At 38.7% G+C, this 19048-nt stretch overlaps 1 protein-coding gene across 1 annotated transcript in view; it reads left to right on the top strand.

The window, feature by feature from the left end:
- Positions 1–4793: 4793 nt before the first annotated feature.
- FGF12 (fibroblast growth factor 12) overlaps positions 4794–19048 on the top strand; it is a 577758-nt gene continuing 563503 nt past the window's right edge. The window contains exons 1-2 of the mRNA XM_081537444.1: positions 4794–4909; positions 5063–5205. Coding sequence (XP_081393570.1) covers positions 5193–5205 — 13 coding nt within the window. The 5' untranslated portion in view covers positions 4794–4909; positions 5063–5192. The remainder of the gene's footprint in view (positions 4910–5062; positions 5206–19048) is intronic.

Genomic DNA, 19048 nt, shown 5'->3' with positions numbered 1-19048 from the left:
CAGCCTCCTAGACTCTATGTGAAAGCATGGCTCTACTATTAGCCAGCTTAAGAGTTACTTGAATCTAGGCCTTATTAATGATGGTCTTTGTCCAGGAACAAACACTGAGCACATTTGTTAACCACCTGTGATCACCTTTCTGCTCTTGCAGGTAACTTATGACCCTGTTTATGCCATTAGGATTGCTGACGGATGTATCTTGTTTGCCAAATGAACTGGCTTTGTGGTGAAGGAGAAAGCTTTATCTCATCAAACGCTCATTTTCTCAATCAGATATTAAATAAAACCTTCTAAGTTCCACACACTGTTCTAGATGCTGAAGATATAGTAGTGAACATGTGGACATGGTTTTTGTCCTTGAGCTGACACTCTGGTGGCACTTTGGAATGATATCCTCAGTAGAGACTGTCAGGTGTTCCATCTTACACTGACAATTCACTTACAATCATGAGCTGATCTTAGTATCATCAGCAAAAAGAGTTTTAAATGGTCAATTGTAATTTTTAAAATTTTTGAGACAGAGCATCTGTTATAAAAGATGAATAGTAAGAAAATAATTAAAAGAAAAGGTCAGAAATTCCTCCTAGTTTATATTCACCACTTCTAGAAGACCAGAGTAAATGTGTAGGAAAAAAAAAATCTTTGTAGACTGGTAATTAATTTGACATATTAGCAGAGCTCTTTAAATTGTTAATTATAATTCAATACATTGATGTCAATTAATCCCAGTAATGTATATTGTATATTCTCTACATTCTAGTAGAGAATAGAAGAGCTAAAGAAACTGAATATGCCCACATAACCAATCAATTACATAGGTTAACCAGAATTAAGCTGGAGTGTCAGTGTTGATAGTGCTACTCTTATTCAATTTTGTAATATAAATTCTATGCTTATATGATTTATCGTTCAAACTAGGGCAGTTTTTGGTAGTGAAAGTGTGTACCCCAAATAAAAGGGATTTAGTCCTATCTAATTCTTGGCATCTTGAAGTAGCAAATTACCAGGCTACTAGTCTAATTTCCCTTTTCCAAATTCATCAGCAAGCAAGTTCATCAAAACCAGTGAAATGATTTCTTATTAAAACTTTCATGAAGAAATTCTGCCCTCAGATTCTCTCCCATTCAGGGTGGTGGTGGATAGACCCTTTTCTTTTTTTTTTTTGTAAGTGGGGATGACCTTGAAGGATTCCACCCTCTATTTTCTAAAACCTAAAGGCTGACTGCTCAGCTTTTGTTCTCCCACTCTGTGACAGCTATCTTATACCTTACCATGTGTTTTTAAATCATTTATGTTTCTCCTTTGATAAACTTTATGTTTCTCTAGGACAGAGACTGTATTTTATTCATACTTTAACTTCTATGTACCTCTGATTGCTCACCTTAAAAATATAGATAACAGAACTAAATTTGCAGAGTTTTATGAAGATAAAATTCACTACAACATTTGGAATCCTTGTGATAGTGCCTGGTGTATAATAAGCTCTTAGCTGTGTCAGCTCAATATTATTATCAACACTATTTGTTGTCACAGTGCATGTAGCCAATGTCATATACACAAAACATGTATACTAAATATTATCAATTCATCAAACATTGATTAGTGTTTCCTAAATTCAAGTTAATCTATACAAAGATGAATCAGGAGCCTATTTTTTAAGTAAGGGTGGGTAACAGGAATGCACATAATTATAGTACAAGATAGTAACAAGTGACATAAGAGAGGTAAATGTAGAACAACATTGCTCTTCCAATTAGAGAATATTTTCAGATATAAAGGATCAAGGAAGACTGTAGGAGTGAGAGAATTTTAGCTGAATCTTGAGGAAAATATAAGATTTGAACGTGTAGATATTTGTGTTAGTGGTGTAATGAGGTGAAGCTATTCCAAAAATGACTGTGTAAGTAAAGTTATGGAAAAGGAGGATCTTGAGGCTTGCTTAGGATAATGGCAAGTTAACTTATATGGCAAGTTAACTTATATGCAGAGTACATCATGAGAAATGCAGAGCTGGAAGAAGCACAAGCTGGAATCAAGATTGCAGGGAGAAATATCAATAACCTCAGATATGCAGATGACACCACCCTAATGGCAGAAAGTGAAGAGGAACTAAAGAGCCTCTTGATGAAAGTGAAAGAGAAGAGTGAAAAAGTTGGCTTAAAGCTCAACATTCAGAAAACTAAGATCATGGCATCCGGTCCCATCACTTCATGGCAGATAGATGGGGAAATAGTGGAGACAGTGAAAGACTTTATTTTGGGGGGCTCCAAAATCACTGCAGATGGTGACTTCATCCATGAAATTAAAAGAGGCTTATTTCTTGGAAAGAAAGTTATGACCAACCTAGACAGCATATTAAAAAGCAGAGACATTGCTTTGGCAACAAAGGTCCATCTAGTCAAGGCTATGGTTTTTCCAGTAGTCATGTATGGACGTGAGAGTTGGACTATAAAGAAAGCTGAGTGCCGAAGAATTGATGCTTTTGAACTGTGGTGTTGGAGAAGACTCTTGAGAGTCTTTTGGACTGCAAGGAGATCCAACCAGTCCATCCTAAAGGAGATCAGTGCTGGGTGTTCATTGGAAGGACTGATGTTGAAGCTGAAACTCCAATACTTTGGCCACCTGATGTGAAGAGCTGACTGATTTGAAGAGACCCTGGTGCTGGGAAAGATTGAGGGCAGGAGGAGAAGGGGACGACAGAGGTTGAGATGGTTTGATGGCATCACTCAATGGACGTGAGTTTGGGTGGACTCAGGGAGTTGGTGATGGACAGGGAGGCCTGGCATGATGCGGTTCATGGGGTCGCAAAGAGTTGGACACAACTGAGCAACTGAACTGAACTGAACTGAATGGCAAGTGTTTGTGTAGGAGTTAATCTTGGAGAAGACCTGAAAGGTAGTTTGGATCCAGATAACAGAAAGGTCTTGAATGTCACACCATGGATTTTGCATTTTGAACATTTGGGTTTTTGAAATTATGAGTAAAAATAATGAAAATTTATGAAATCAAAAGTTGTCCCCATTCCCATTCACTGTAGATAGTGGGGAGGTGGTTATGTAAGAAATCATCTTGGAGTTGATGCCAGGACTCAGGTTTTGAGTCTGGTTCTGCTCCACTACATGAGTCTTGTCAAGTGCCCTCCTTGCCTCTCTATTTGTAAAATAATAAATATTATGGGTGTACATAGATGGACTCTAAAGGTATCTCCTTTTCTAAAAGTTCTGAGAGAAAAAGAACATGTGCAGTGTTAGGAGCAGGAATTATTTATCCCAAAGACACTATTATTCTCAAGGATCTACTTTTCCATTAGTCTTAAGGATCTACTCTCACTATAGCCTACTTCAAACATCTATCAAAATGTAAAAACACTGAATTTTGTGATTTTCCCCACAAATATTTTCTTGGGCATGCAACAGGAGAGCCTAAAGCTTGGTAGATCCTAGGTTGTGACCTCTGTAATCCCATACTCAAGTGTTTTGATTACCCAGTGCTGAATGGAGGCAGGCTTTGCTAAGCCATGGCAGTTATCAACAAGTCTCCTCCACAATGATGTCCATGTCTGGCTGAGCCATCATGATTAATACTTGTAATCATGGCCCTAAAGCACTGGAGAAATCTCAGGATGCCCTCTGAATCACCAGAGGAAGATAGTCTGACTCAGGTTTCTTGTTGGCAGTATATTTTATTGTATTTCAATGTTTTGAAAATTGGGATTAGAAGTTTACTGTGGAGAGATCTTTGTGTAACCTGGGGTATGGGATTATCCTGCACAGCTCCTCCCTTAGCCATTCTGGATACTAGTTTTCTAGGTTTATTTTCATGTCTGAGAATAAGACTATTATTCTCAAAGAGAAACTTATCTCTCAGGAGAATCTGGACTATTGAAAAAGAAAAAGGTAGTAAATATTGCCCTGTTACACAGGTTGCAGATAAACTAAGCATAGTGTGGGCTTTGAAAATATTCTATGAAAAGAGAGTGATAAAGTATTTTTGGCTTTGAAACCTTCACTAGTACCTTATACAAGAAAAATATTCTTCTTCATCTTATAAAAATGATTATGTACACAGCTTTAAAGTACTTTTTATCAAGAAAGGGCCTCTCTACCTTTGGGGACTCTGCATCTTGGTAGACTGTTGGAAAGAAGCTAAAAAGCACCCCAGGATGTCCTTAGTGGCTTTGTTCGGAGAATTTAGAAGCCCTGTAGCCTGTTCATGGGACAGTTTTGAGTTGGAGGCCAAAGGGATATCAGGGAGCCAGGAAAATTCAGTCTGAGGAGCAAAGCAGCAGGCGAATATTAATCTTTGGTAGGTCCAGGGCTACTCCCACTCTATCCCGGAAGAAAAAACAAAACAGATATGGAAATACAAACAGAACCGTAAAGTCAGTGGGGGAAGAGGTTAGAAGAGGAGGAGGCATACACCTGGAAAGTTACTGCAGCAACTAGGAAGAGAACCCCAAATTGTGGCCATTACACGGGATTCGTAAATACACTCCGGTTTTCTCCTTTCTGCTTCTGAATAAAACCATACCCAGCTCGGAGACCCCAGTTTCCTCTAAGGCTTCTGTAATCCCGTCTGGAAAATCGTATTGGATTGATATACAATCCCAATCCAATCCATTTGCTAGTTTGCAAAGGAAAATCCGGTCCGGCGTTTATTTTTAGCAGCGCTCCCGGTGACCAAACGCTACAGCTCTTCAGCGGGGATAACTAAGGACCGTATTGGGGAGAGAAGCAAAGAAGGGCGGGGGAGCGGGAGGCGGCGAAAAGGAGAGGGGGACGCCCTGCGCATGCGTGCCAGCGCCCATGCAAATCTGCTGTACATCCAGAGAGCAAAGTGGGATGATCTGTCACTACACCTGCAGCACCACGTTCGGAGGACAGCTCCTGCTTGCTGCTTCCAGACCCAGGTAAACAAACAAACAAACAAACTGAGCGGGCACCGTGCATGCATATGAATACCAGGTCGCAACCTATCCCCTGTAGAGGCAATCTACTGCTGCTGCTAAGTGTCCTTTGGTGGCTGACGGCAGTTTCAAGGTTTAAGAAATCCCATCTTTCAGGAAGCCTGAGGGGAAGAAAGGAAGTACGGGCGAAATCATCAGATTGGCTTCCCCGGTTTGGGAATCTGAAGCGGGCCCGCATCTTCCGGCCAACTTCCATTGAACTTCCCAGCACTCGAAAGGGACCGAAATGGAGAGCAAAGGTATGTGGCTGTCCCCATCGGGGGACTTCCCGCGGCATGTGCTTGTGGCCAGGGCAGTCCTCAGCGAGGGGACTGCAGTGCTTGGGGAGCGAGCATCATACTAGGTCGACAGGAGGAGATGCTATGTCCGTTGCAGCACCAGGGAAGTGTGGCAGGAAGGCGACTTCTTTTTAACTCCCACAGCTTGGAAGACAGTGTTTAATACTCCATCAGTTGCGTAGTGAAGTGTGATGAGTTTTTTTTCTTTTCTTTTTAGGTGGGGGGGGGTGGGTGGGAAGAGTCTTTAGACGGTGGGGGAGGCGGGATGTGTTGATAAAGCAATTTCTTTTCTGTAGAATGGATGGGTTCACATAAATATATTTCATTTACCTTAGGATTGCTGACAGGCACGTTTGTATCTGATATCCAATAATGCATTGCTATAGAAAAAAATGTTTGGATTTCTCCACCCCCACCCCACGAAGATGGTATTTCTGGGTGTGTATGACCACATCCCACTGCATTTTGAATATATTTCAGCAGAGAAATTGGGTTTATTTGAAACAGTGTGCGTTAGAACTGACCTCTAAGAAGAACAGTGTATCGGAGTACTGCTTGGCTCCAGGCGTGATGCATATACTAGTTCTGGATATGTATATATTAACATTTTCCTCATAAGCAAATCTGCATAATATATACATACTAATTGGTAAATGAACTGTAAAAATCAACTTCTGATAGCATATTTAACTCACATAAACAAAATGACTATTAAAATTGTAGAATTGGATAGCCTTTGGGTTTAACTCCATCTATGCAGGTCTCTTCTTCCTCCTCCTCCTCCTCTTTAAAACGCCCACTAGCTTGCAAGAGTCTTGAATGATGTGGTCAGATATCCAGTAGGAATACTGGATGTATTTAATTGTGGTGAAATCAGAAAAAATGATGTCAACTTTTATGAAACTATATTCATTACCCAGAACTCGAGAAGCTATATTTGAAACAAGGTTTTATTTTTAAACCAAGAATGTCAGTCATTGTGGTAATGTGCTCAGGATCAGGGAGTGGTGGTGGGTTACCTATTTCTGGGCTGATTAGTAAAACTGAAGTGTCAAGTGATAGCAGATACATGTTCAATAAAGTATTTATTTATAAGAGTTAAGCATTTCAACTTAGGTAAGCATTTCCAGTGTGAAAATAACTGAATCAACATAGGTTCAGACAAGCTGGCAAATTTTAATTGGGATAATTTATTCCTATGATTTGCTGATGGGCATTTCCTTGACTAACAACGATGTACATATAGAAGAGACCCCATGTCAATAAATATACATGAGGTATACATTTATTAACTTTACTGTAGAATCCATTTTAAAACTAGAAGTCAAAAATTCATAGATGTCTGTAATATTCCAGTTGATTAAGTATTTCTAGAACATGAAATTAACAACAGATTATCATTTTACTAAGAAGCATTTTTTTTTATTTAGAGAACATCTGCTATTTGAATATTAAACTTGGTTATTTGGCAAACGTTCTTTGTAACATTTTGCTTTCAATTTATATACTAATTCTTGGCCATCACAAAAAGAAAATGTATCTCTTAGCAATAATTTTTTATTTCTCCTCTTTGCCCATAACATATGCTACATGTCACACAAAGTTCTAGGTGGCTTATATCTCATACTGATAATAAGAGCATTCTAGTTATTCTGCCAGGTTTGGGATTTCAGAAAGGAAAATCTCAGAAGTATATCTGAGAAGAATCATGCTAGAAGTTCTAAAAAATCTATAGCAGTGATACAGGCATGAATCACAGCACTGACTCCAAGGCAATGAATAATTTTGTCCCAAGCCAATATTGTGGTCATTTTGCAGAGGTACCATAATTGCTTCAGACAAAAGACATGGTGAAAGTCCTTATATACATTGGTTCATGGACTTTTGCAAAACTGAATTAGCCAGATAGTGATCATATAAAGGGAGAAGGCAATGGCACCCCACCCCAGTACTCTTGCCTGGAAAATCCCATGGACGGAGGAGCCTGGTAGGCTGCAGTACATGGGGTCGCTGAGAGTCGGACACGACTGAGCGACTTCACTTTCACTTTTCACTTTCATGCATTGGAGAAGGAAATGGCAACCCACTCCAGTGTTCTTGCCTGGAGAATCCCAAGGACATGGGAGCCTGGTGGGCTGCCGTCTATGGGGTCGCACAGAGTTGGACACGACTGAAGCGACTTAGCAGCAGCAGCAGCAGCAGATCATATAGAGTGGTGAATTACATGTTGACCTCACTTTCTGAGTTGATGCAAATGGCACAGCTAAAAATGGTAGCTAACTTGAAATTTTATTATAGAAGAAAATGTGTATTAAGAGAAGTATATTCATATCCCATTTGAATTGTTGTACCTTAAGTATTGATACTTTATGCTGCCATGTACAAATTTCTTCCCCCAACAGATTCAAGTTTAGTTTCAGGAAGACATTTTCAAATGTAAACATATATACTTATTTTTTTCTACTAGATACTCTTTCATTGCTCAAAGTACTATTACATGATTCAGTTGAAAGTTCAAGAGTTCTTCATCCTAGAAAAAAAGCTAATGGCCCATTTAGTTTTGAATCTTGTTGCCAGCATTTGACAACCTTCACCTTAACCTCCAGCATTTCAAAACCATTCTTAGAGCACTCGTTCAGAGTCTTCAGCAAGTTAGCATCAGTTATTTACAAATAAGATCAATTTTTTTGCTTCCCTACTTATTGTTTTGCATCACTTCTTATTAACAGAACGAGGAGGAGAGGTGAATGAATTGATTGATCCAGCAGTCAATTTCTGGTGTAATTTCAGCGATCCTTATGTACCGTGGTAATTAATGTTGCTTCAGAGATTTGGATTGGTGCACAGTCTGAACAATTTTGACAGAATTTGTGCCTTGTGGTGGTTCACAAACTTTGATGTACATTAGAATCATCTGGTATGCTTTTTAGACCTCCTCATGCCTGGTCAAACGCTTCATCAATTGCATCAGAATTTTAAGGTAGGAGAGAGGCATAGATTTTTAAAAAAAGATCTCATATGCAACAGTGTTCAAGAATCACTCATTTAGACTTTTGATAATCAAACTGTGGTTTGATTTAGAATCTTGATCTTTACTCCAGGCTTACTGAATCAGAATCTGATTTTTAACAAAATTCACAGATTATTTGTGTGCCCATAAAAGTTTGAGAAGCACTGATTTACTGTGAGGAAATAGGTTCTCTCCCTCTCTTCCCCGCCCCCTCCCCACCTCAATCTTCTATATTTTTTCCCATCCTGCCTGTATCACATATTTTTTTGGTCCAGCTATGTTTGCAAGCTTGGGCTTTTCAGAAACACCTGTGAAGGTTTTGAAGCATGAAGATGCTTCAGCCACACCTTTAGACATTCTGGTTTAATTGATTCTATTGTAGAACCTGGGCATAGGTATTTTTTAAAAGCTCCTCAAGTGTTGCAAGTTGATAGTCAAAGTTAAACATCAGTCTAAGACCTTGCTAGTCAAAATATAGTCCATAGACAATCAGTATTAATATCACCTGAAAATTTGCTAGAAATGCAGAATCTTGGGCCCTACTCCAGACTTACTGAGCCAAATGTTCATTTCAACAAAATCTGCTTGTCATTTGTATGCATATTAAAATTTAAGAAGCACTGGTTTAGACCGTAGGAGACTGATTGTATCTATGAATGACACCACTCTGGGCATCTGAGTATAGAAGATTGGATATCATCTTATTAATCAATATGGAAGCATCTGATATGTGATCATGTTGTAAGTTTTTGGTTGCTTTGGGAAAGAATGGAAATGAAATACCAAAGAAATTGCTTGCCTCATAGTATTATCAGAAAATGGATTCATTTAAAATACCTTCTCTGTGCTTCCTCTAGCCATTTAATTTCAACCCCTTAATTATCTTTAAATGCTGTTTCTATAGGTTCATTTTTGAACTCCTTAAAATGTCCTAGTGTTAACCCACGATAGTGTGACATTGCACTGCTTAAATCAAAGCACATCTTAGAGTGAATATAGCTTACCTCCATCCCACTGCCATGTGCCTCTATTCCATTCTTTTAAGATCCACCTGCTGTGCATCTTGTTCCGCAAGACCTTCCCTGACCTCCCTTACATCTCATTAGTATTTACTGGTATATTTTATATGATCTAAGTCCCTGTTTGTCCCTCTGATACTGCATTTCTTACAATCAACATTATAATTTTTATGTTCTTTATTTAAACAAGCATTTATTGATCATCTGCTATGTTCTCAAAGTGCTTAGTTCTGAGAATGTATAAGAAAACTAAGATGTAGTCTCTGATCTTAAAGATCTCACTCTCAAATCTTCACTCATAGATTAACTTTTTTTGTGGGCATAATATGAAGTTCTAACAGTCCTGCAGCTGCCAGGGTGCCTGCATCAGATAAAACATTTTCATTTACATAGTAGGGATTCAGATTATATATGTTAGATTGGATAGCCTTCATTAGTTTATCATGCCATGTTCACACATCCAGGAGATTATAAATTGGGAGAGGTGAAAGAAGTGGGCTTCACAGGTGATGCTAGTGGTAAAAGAACCTGCCTGCCAAAGCAGGAGATGCAAGAGACACAGGTTCAACCCTTGGGTCAGAAAGATTCCCTGGAGGAGGGCATGGCAACCCTCTGCAGTGTTCTTGTCTGGAGAATTCCATGGACAGAGGAGCTTGGCAAGCTACGGTTCATAGGGTCACACAGAGTCAGACATGACTGAAACGACTTAGCATGCATGCATGCCTAGAATAATCATTTCTCTGAAACCAGAATGGTTCACTCTGCAAGAGGGAACGGAAATGTCTATGCAGTAACTAGTTTATCAGAGCCGGGAAGTGATTTTTAAAAAAGCTGCTTTGTGATTAAAAAGCAAACAACTAAAGCTCCAAGACCGTTGTAGGATGAGTAAAATATAACACGGTAAAAAACAGAGCAGGCACTGAGCATGGGAGATCCCTGTTCTTATCCCAGCTTTAATGGTGTAACCTTGGACAAGTCACTTTTCCTGTCTGAGTCTTAAAGATTCTTAAATGTCAGAGGGAGTTCATTTCATTTAATTCAAAATATTTAATGAGTTTCTGCATTACTCCAGGCTTATTGTTAAATGCAGAGGTGGAGATAATGAATAGTGCATTGGGGTTGCCTCCAGAACTTTCAGTCTGAGGATACATGGACAGGCTCAAGAGCTATTGATTTCTAGCATTGTATGTGTCTTCTTCCTTCAACTCTCAGAGTTCTAGTCAGTTACCCAGGTGGCTAGAATATAAAGTCGTAATGATTAATGACCTCTACAGAGGCACTTAATATTCCACAGCAATAATGTCTGCCTTTTGTTCCGCTTTTGGTTTCTTTTTTTTTTTTACTTTTGGTTTCTTTAAACAGAATTTTTGTGTGGGAGAATATTTGAACTCTTGCTGAGTACTACCCTAAAAGCTGTTCCAACTAACTAGCTACCTGGCTAGTAACCTATTGTCTGAGTTGGGTGTTAATGATGAGGCTTGTTAGCATTAGAAATAAGCCTGGGGGTGGCCCATTTGTTATCTCCAGTCATTCCCTTATCCTTGTCCTTTTATCCCATTAAACTTCTGACCCTATTAGGTGTAGTGTTTTGTGCCTACTGAATGACTAATAGTTATGTTACTTTGAATTTGTTAATATTGGGCTCTTGATTTGTCATATTAACAGCCATAAATAACATTCATGAAACATTCTGTGTTTTTTCCAAGGGCTTGTTAATATATGTCATCTCCTTTAAAACCTTGTGACTAGATATATTAACTTCATTTTGTAGATAACAAAACTGAGGTTCAAGACTAAGTAACTTGGGCAACGCATCTTTATTTTCCTGTAAAACAAGACTTATTGTGCCTACCCCAAGTCCCATACCATAATATCATAATTATGAAATTAAATTCAAACCAATAAAGCATTTAGTGTTTAGAATCAGAGTTTTCATTATCATTAGCTGTGTTGTCTTTCATTATTATTAGCTGTGTTTGTCTTTTCATTAGGATCTCATCCTAAAGGGGAAAAATTAATCCTTTGTCATTTTTGTAGTTTTAGCAGCAAGCATACATGCTGCTACAAATTGTCTTCATTGACTTCTGCAAAGGCTTTAATTGACCAATAGAGATTTCTTTTGTTGTTATTCTATATATTTTTTTGCAGTAACTCCTCAAAAATGTGAATTTATAGTTGTTGCTCAGACATAGTTTCAAGTCAGTTATATAACATGTTGTGGGTTTGGGAATGGCAGTGCATTGGGTCAAATATACCTTGTGTTAGTCACTCAGTTGTGTCTGACTCTTTGTGACCCCTGTGGACTCTAGAGCACCAGGTTTCTCTGTCCATGGAATTCTCCACGCAAGAATACTGGAGTGGGTTGCCATTTTCTTCTCCAGGGGATCTTCCCAACCTAGGAATTTGAACCCAGATTTCCTACATTGCAGGCAGACTCTTTACTGACTGAGCCACCAGGGAAGCACCAATTATACCTTGACTGGATTTAAAACATTGATTGTGTAAAATCTGGCTGGTAACAGGATTTTCAGTCAGGGGTGCACATCTGAATCATGGGGCACCCCGTGGTACCTGGGACTCAGATATTTAAGAAGCACCTCATGTGATTAGGATGTGCACTCTAATTAGGAATCAATAAATAAGCTACAGGGTGAGTAATATAAAATTGTAACCTGTACGTGTGTCCTTTGTCAGAAATACTATAGGACTCCTACTGCTGGGACCTTGATTTTTATTATCACCCTCTGTAGTGGAAAAGGCAATGGCACCCCACTCCAGTACTCTTGCCTGGAAAATCCCATGGACGGAGGAGCCTGGTAGGCTGCAGTCCATGGGTCGCGAAGAGTCAGACACGACTGAGCGACTTTACTTTCACTTTTCACTTTCATGCATTGGAGAAGGAAATGGCAACCCACTTCAGTGTTCTTGCCTGGAGAATCCCAGGGACGGCGGAGCCTGGTGGGCTGCCGCCGTCTATGGGGTCGCACAGAGTCGGACACTACTGAAGCAACTTAGCAGCAGCAGCAGTAGTGTTAAGAGAACAAATGTGTAGAAGAGAGAAACCAATTCTTGTCCTATAGGCTTGGGTTCGAAAACAGACATGTAAATAGATGGCATATGTCTGAGCCCAAGAAGACGACACATCTCTTCTCCCAGTGTCTTCGTCCTCATCAGCATCTAGCATGCAGAGCATGATGGATTTTGTTCTAGTATCGATGTCTATAGTTCTAATTTTAGTTTGCTATTCTCTCCAGTTACTTTTTGAAACAGTCTCCAACTTCCTGTCTTTGGGAACGTGGGACTCCCACCCAGGGAGGCCATGGTATTTTGCTGCTGTGATGCAACTGATGGTACATTGGCAGAAGTCCCAAGGGACACCTGTTGCCTCTCAACAGAGCTTTTCTTTTTTACTTTTTTAAAAGCATATACTCTGCCTAGCTTTTTACCTGAAGCAAATCCCACCACCAGTGATTCAGAGAGTACAGATAATTGAAAGTGAGCTTTAAACATTGTTGGGCAAAAAGGAAAGGGAAATTGCTATTCTGTGGTCAGTCTTGTTTCCCTACTATTTGTGGACTGGCCATTAGCCTGAGAAGCAGTCCAAAGGGACTAGACTACAGGAAAAAATCTAGAAGCTTTCAGAGTCCATTGAGAAGATAACACATCAAGATTTCGTTAACTAGCAGGAAACAGCAATACCAATCTGCTAATAGCATGTCTTTTAGTCCTCATTCTTTCCTACAACTATCACCCATGTGAAACGATCGGGTTTTTCTCAATTCCTCAAACATTGATACCAAATATGTCCAGCAAACCTCATTGCAATAAAAATTAGAAATTCCTTTTTAACTTTTTGAAGACAAAAAGTGTAGATGATTCTGATTTCAAAAAAAATGTTGAGGTGTTTTTGTCCTTAGTCTCATTCACATGCTAGATTGGGTTTAGATGCTCTACAAATTAGAGAATTTCACAGAGAATGATCAATTTTACATGCTCATTCTAATTGTTAAAAATCTGGAAAGTTTAAAATTAGGTTATTTAAGCAGTTGTTTTTGTTTTTTACAGAGGTACTTCTTTCATTTCAAGATATTTTTAACATTTCCAGCACTACTTAAAATTGTATTTGATTTACTTTTTTTTTTTCTTTTCTGGGATTTAAAAGAGAAATATTTGCTATGTGTCAAGAAAAACGGTTGTCATATAAAACATGCTGTATTTGCAAGCCTACAAATAGTTCAAAATAAGATGACATGGACTTTGCATCAGCATAAAAAGAAAACCAATAATACAAGTATAGCAATATCCTCAATGATACTGAGGTGAGGGAGACAACCAAGGCAATTTTCAAGCAAAATGATTGATTGATTGATTTAATAAGCAGTATTTATTGAGTGCCTACTGTGTGTTAGATTCTCTAAGGATAAGCTTTTTAAACTGGTGGGATTATGAAACTGTATGCTAGGGTGATTCGCTGAGGCGTAGAAAACATGGTGCATGTTCTGACAAAATAAAACTAATATTAGACCAGATGCTAGAAAACCTGGGTTCTGGTTCTAGTCCCTCTAATTCAATGGAGGAACTTTAGGAAAAATCTTTCTCCTCTCTGGACCTCAGTATCCTAAACCTTTTTCTTTTTTAAAAGAATGTAGATCACTTTATTTGCCTATTGATTTCTACTTTCTTATTATAAAGAAACTGCTTTTTCAGCTTGTTTGTATTCTTCCTTTACTTGATCCCTTTTAGACTTGGTGTCTATAGAAAATAAAACAGGGTGATCATAATTACCACATTAATTCCTAAGGAGCCCCTGATAGGTTTAAACTAGTGTTTTCAGGCTGTGAGTTGTATAAATGAATTGGTTGGGTCCACAGCTGGGTTGAGCAACTGAATTAGGTAGAGTAATTAATTTGGTTCCGTGAGTAATTAATTTGGTTTCACATGCACACAAGTGAAGTGAAGTGAAAGTCACTCAGTCGTGTCCGACTCTTTGCGACCCCATGGACTATACAGTCCATGGAATTCTCCAGGCCAGAATACTGGAGTGCATTTCCCTTCCCAGGAATCGAACCCAGGTCTCCTGCATTGCAGGGGGATTCTTTACCACCTGAGCTACCAGGGAAGCCCATGTGCACACCAAGGTTGAGGGAAAATGGATACTTGGCTGGAGTTTGTAGATTGCATGATAGTGACCACATATAGGCCCAGGTATGTCTGAACCAATGCGTGGTTGCAGTAGAGATCTTGGCTTGAGTCTGGAAACTTGGACTTGAATTCAGCTTCCTGACCCAACTCCTTATGTGAGTTTGAACTGGTCACTTCCTTTCTCTATCCTTTTTTCTTCTTCTGTGAAACAAGGGTGGATCAGAGGCAAGGTTCTCTATCTATGGGATTGTAAGAACCAGCATTTTTGAGTGTTTATGTAGGGACAACAGTGATTATGTTTTGTTTAAGGCTTTATGGTTGTTTGCCTTGGTCTCTACTATGTCTTTAGTTAACCTAGTGGCATTTTTGATTGTCAGATTGCACACTATGTTTTTGTAATTTTTTTTCACCTATCTCATGTGTCTTTACAAATAAGAGTAGTTTATTTATATATTAGTCTTACGTGAGGTTGATTTGGTAGATATGGTTTTCTCTGCTCTCCCAACTGTAACCAGCACTTCTCCCATAAAAAAACAAAGACAAACAAAATAATGCCAAGGAGTCAAAGTGCTGAGTGTTTTACTAATATTATAGAAAGGATATTTGATTTTTTTAGTTTTCAGTCATTCGTGACATCAAAAAATAATTGCACTCAGTCCTTCATTGTCTTCAAACAATTTAAAAGCATTTTTTCTCTTCTGATGTTTGATTGACAACTGACCATTTTAGATAGAAGAAAACTTTTACTTCCAGATAAAAGTTATCCAAAGTCTGAGTTTCATGATTAATAAGCTGAATTTCTTGATTGTAAAGAGAATAAAATTTAGTGATGGAATGAAATATTTAACAGCCATTACCATGTTTATGAACATGAATTGTCAGAAATACTTGTGATATGATGGTAATTATAAAAAACAGTGATACAGATATACGTACCAATTACAATAATGTGAAATTTGTATGTCCCTGGACATAGATGGTAATATGTAAAAAGTAGTAACATTTGGGTAATGATGATTGGATTGTAAGGACTTTTTCCTTTTTCAAATCTTTCATCACTATTTTTTTTCAATAAAGCATAAAATAGTCTTCCCAGGTGGCTCAGTGGTAAAGAACTCCGCCTGCCAATGCAGCAGACACTAGAGATGCAGGTTCAATCCCTGGGTTGGGAAGATCCCTTGGAAAAGGAAATGGCAATCCACTCCAGTATTCTTATGGGAAATTCCTTGGACAGAGGAGCCTGGGGAGCTACAGTCCATGGGGTTGCAAAGGGTCAGACACGACTTAGTGACTAAACAACAACACACTAGATATTTGGCTCAGTTATAAAGTTTTTAAGCAGGTCTACCTAAGACTGAGCTAAGCAAAAATCTTTATGCTTGATGGTTCATGCTTTATTCATGTGAGACATTGGAAGGACATTTGAGGAGATAACAGTCTTTTGAAATTGTGCTTATGTATCTCTTACTATGTATTGGGTACTGTGCTCTACATATAATTGACTCATTTAATCCTCATAACAATCCAGTGAGGCAGGAGCTATTGTAATCCCTATTTTAGGGAGTACAAACCCCAGCATACAGACACTGAGTAACTTGACCAAGTGACATAGCTAGTACAGAGCAGACAGGCTTCAGAGTCTGTGAGCTTAACCACAATTCAACATCTAAGATATACTTTGCTCTGGTAAGTCAACCAGCCTTCCTTTGTTCCTGAAAACTAGTCTAGCTGTGTACATACAATATCGTGTGTGCAGTTTATTGCCTCAGGAGGGTGATCTCTGAAGGCTCAGGCTCACCCAAGCCCCGGGCCAACGAGAGCAAACTTGGGGAAGCATGAGGAGTTCCAGCCTGCTGTCAGGGGGCTGTGAGAGAGCACCGATGCTCACGTGCCAGAGGTAAGTAAGCAGGAGGTGCCCCTTCCTTCTCTCACCTTACCTGGAACAGTTGTCCTGCTCCTCTGGGAAGCTCAGTCGTGTGGTAGAAAGATTACAGGACTTAAAATCAGACACACAACTAACAACTTGTTAGTCCCTATGACTTGGGCAAGATACATCTGTGTCTTTGCTTCCTTATTGTACAATTCATCTTTCAAGATGAATGAGACAAATAATATACATTAAGGTGTATTAATGTATTACGTTAAAGTATATACATTAATATTTATGTGTGGTGGTGGTTTAGTCGCTAAGGCATGTCTGACTCTGTGACCCCATGGACTGTAGCCCACCAGGCTTCTCTGTCCATGGGCTCCAGGCAAGAATACTGGAGTGGGTTGCTATTTCCCTCTCCAGGAGATCTTCCCGACCCAGAGCAGACTCTTTACCTCAGAGTCACCAAGGAAGGCCCATTTATTAATGTGTAGTAATATATAATAAATACATTTTATGTTTGTGTAACAAACCAAGCATAACATCAGTACTTAGTATTAACACCTGTTGCTGTTGTGATTATTTTCTCTTAGGCTTTCTACTTCCTCTTTTCCTGTATGGAGCTGTATTCTTGCCTTAAACTCCTCACTATCACGTTAGCCCTTTGCCTAGAACCAAGTACTACTTTCAGTATCCTTCACTCTACCACATGTGAACATTCCCGATGCAGGACAAGATTCCTATCTGATGCTGGCCGCTTCACTTTCTTATTCTCACAAACAGATTCTTCCCTTCCCCATTATTGTCCATCCTCCCTACTTTGACATAGGCTGTGATTGGCCTAGAGTCCATTTCTTTCATATTTTCTTTAGACTGGTGACCCTTGCTTCCTCATTAGGATTCCTTCATTCTGCCTAGTTCTAATTCACTCAGTTTTTCTCCTCTGGATGGAACCAGCAGAATGCCATGCAGATGTGTTATATGGTTTAAAATGATAGTATTAAAGACCTACTGGTTTGTCATGCTATAAAAATTAAAGTGTAATGACAGAAATGAAAGAGATTCCATGATCTTTTTGATCAAAATTTTACTTATTTGTTCCAATTATCGAGTCTAAAATGAAGTTGAATTTCCTCAGAAGAGGAAGGATGTGATAGGAATTTTGACATTGTTGGGTAGGTCCAGGGAACACTCCATTGTTCAGGGCAGAATAGTGAGAACAGCTTTCTTCCCATTTGTGTTCAGTCAGGGGTTTTCAAGCTTAAGTATGGATCATAATAACTTGTAGACTTGTTATAACACAATAGATTTCTGGATCTCCTATAGTTTCTGACTCGGTGGGCCTGGGGTGGTCCTGAGACTTACATTTTCTAACAAGTTCCCAGGAAATGATGTTGCTAATTAAGGGATCACACTTTGAGAACCCCTGGTATAGACAATGTAGTCTAAGATTCTCTTTTACTTGTATCTAGAAATAAATGTACGTTTTGCTGATCATTGAGGAATACCAAAACAAGGAATCATGGGATAGCATTCTCATGAGGGAACTCCATAGCTTAAAAGAATAAATAAGATCGCATCATCCTGGTGTTACCCATGACCACATTCCAGTTAGTTAATTAACACAAATATGTTATTAATAGTGTATACAAATAATACGTGTTTGGATTTATCTTGCCAGTCTCATTGCTTGCCATCAAGATTAGAAATGAGAAAAAAAACACAGTTTCTGACCTCATAAAGATCTCACAGACTAAGTTTTGAAGATAGACACCAACAGAAGCCTAGGAAGAGCTGACAGCTGGTAATGCATGTGAAAATTTAGATTAAGTTTTAAATTTACTTTTAATATCATATCTTCTGTGTGTTTTACTCTGGCTAGGTGTTATAGACCAGGAACCAATGAATAATACAAGATTTATCCCTTCTGCTATTACACCAGCTACAGAAATATAATCCGTGGGAATACAGAGAAAGGAGTTGGCATTTGAGCTTGGTCATGCAGAAGGGATGGAACTGAAACATTGGAACAGTATTCCAGGCTGATGGAATAGCATAAAGAAAGGTACAACATTGTTAATATACAGGTAATAACCAGGAAAAATTACATGGTTGGATAATTCATTCATCTAACAAATATTTGATAAGCTGGGCACTGTTCTAGGTGCTGAATATAGTAGTGAGAAGACAAAGTCCCTGCCCTCATAAAGCAGGTAGGTTTGGGAACAGGATACCATTTATGAAGAATATTGATAATAAAATGAAGAATTAGAAGAAAATTATGGCAGCCTATTACAAATTATATAATATAGATAATGATAACTTACATTTCAAAATTATTAACTAGTATCAATTATCTTTTAAAAAGTAGGTTCCAGGGCTTTTGGAGTACAATTCCATTTGTAAAGCTTCAATTATTCCCTAACTTTTCAAGAAAACATCCATTGAGCAAAGCAAGGTATACCTGTAAGCACACTGCCATGGCTAGAAGAAATGCTGTAATCTAGGACTTTACTCTGTGACCTTTGCCAACCTTTACTGCTGACACACTTTTCTTATTTAATGGAAGAATGAATTTCATTTCTATTCGGTTTTTGGCTCTCAATCCCCTGAAATTTTTGCCTTGAAACTTATAGATTGGGATTGTAGCAGGAAGGTCCAAAAATATTTTTGAAATGTGTCAGGCTCAAAAATTGCTCTCCGGTGATCTATAACAATTGCACTCATCTCACACGCTAGTAAAGTAATGCTCAAAATTCTCCA

Source organism: Giraffa tippelskirchi, chromosome 2 (genome assembly GCF_054371585.1).
Source record: "Giraffa tippelskirchi isolate mGirTip1 chromosome 2, T2T-mGirTip1v1.2.pri, whole genome shotgun sequence".
NCBI lineage: Eukaryota > Metazoa > Chordata > Mammalia > Artiodactyla > Giraffidae > Giraffa > Giraffa tippelskirchi.
The sequence above is the reverse complement of the archived record's forward strand: the minus strand, read 5'-3'. Positions and strand labels throughout refer to the sequence as shown.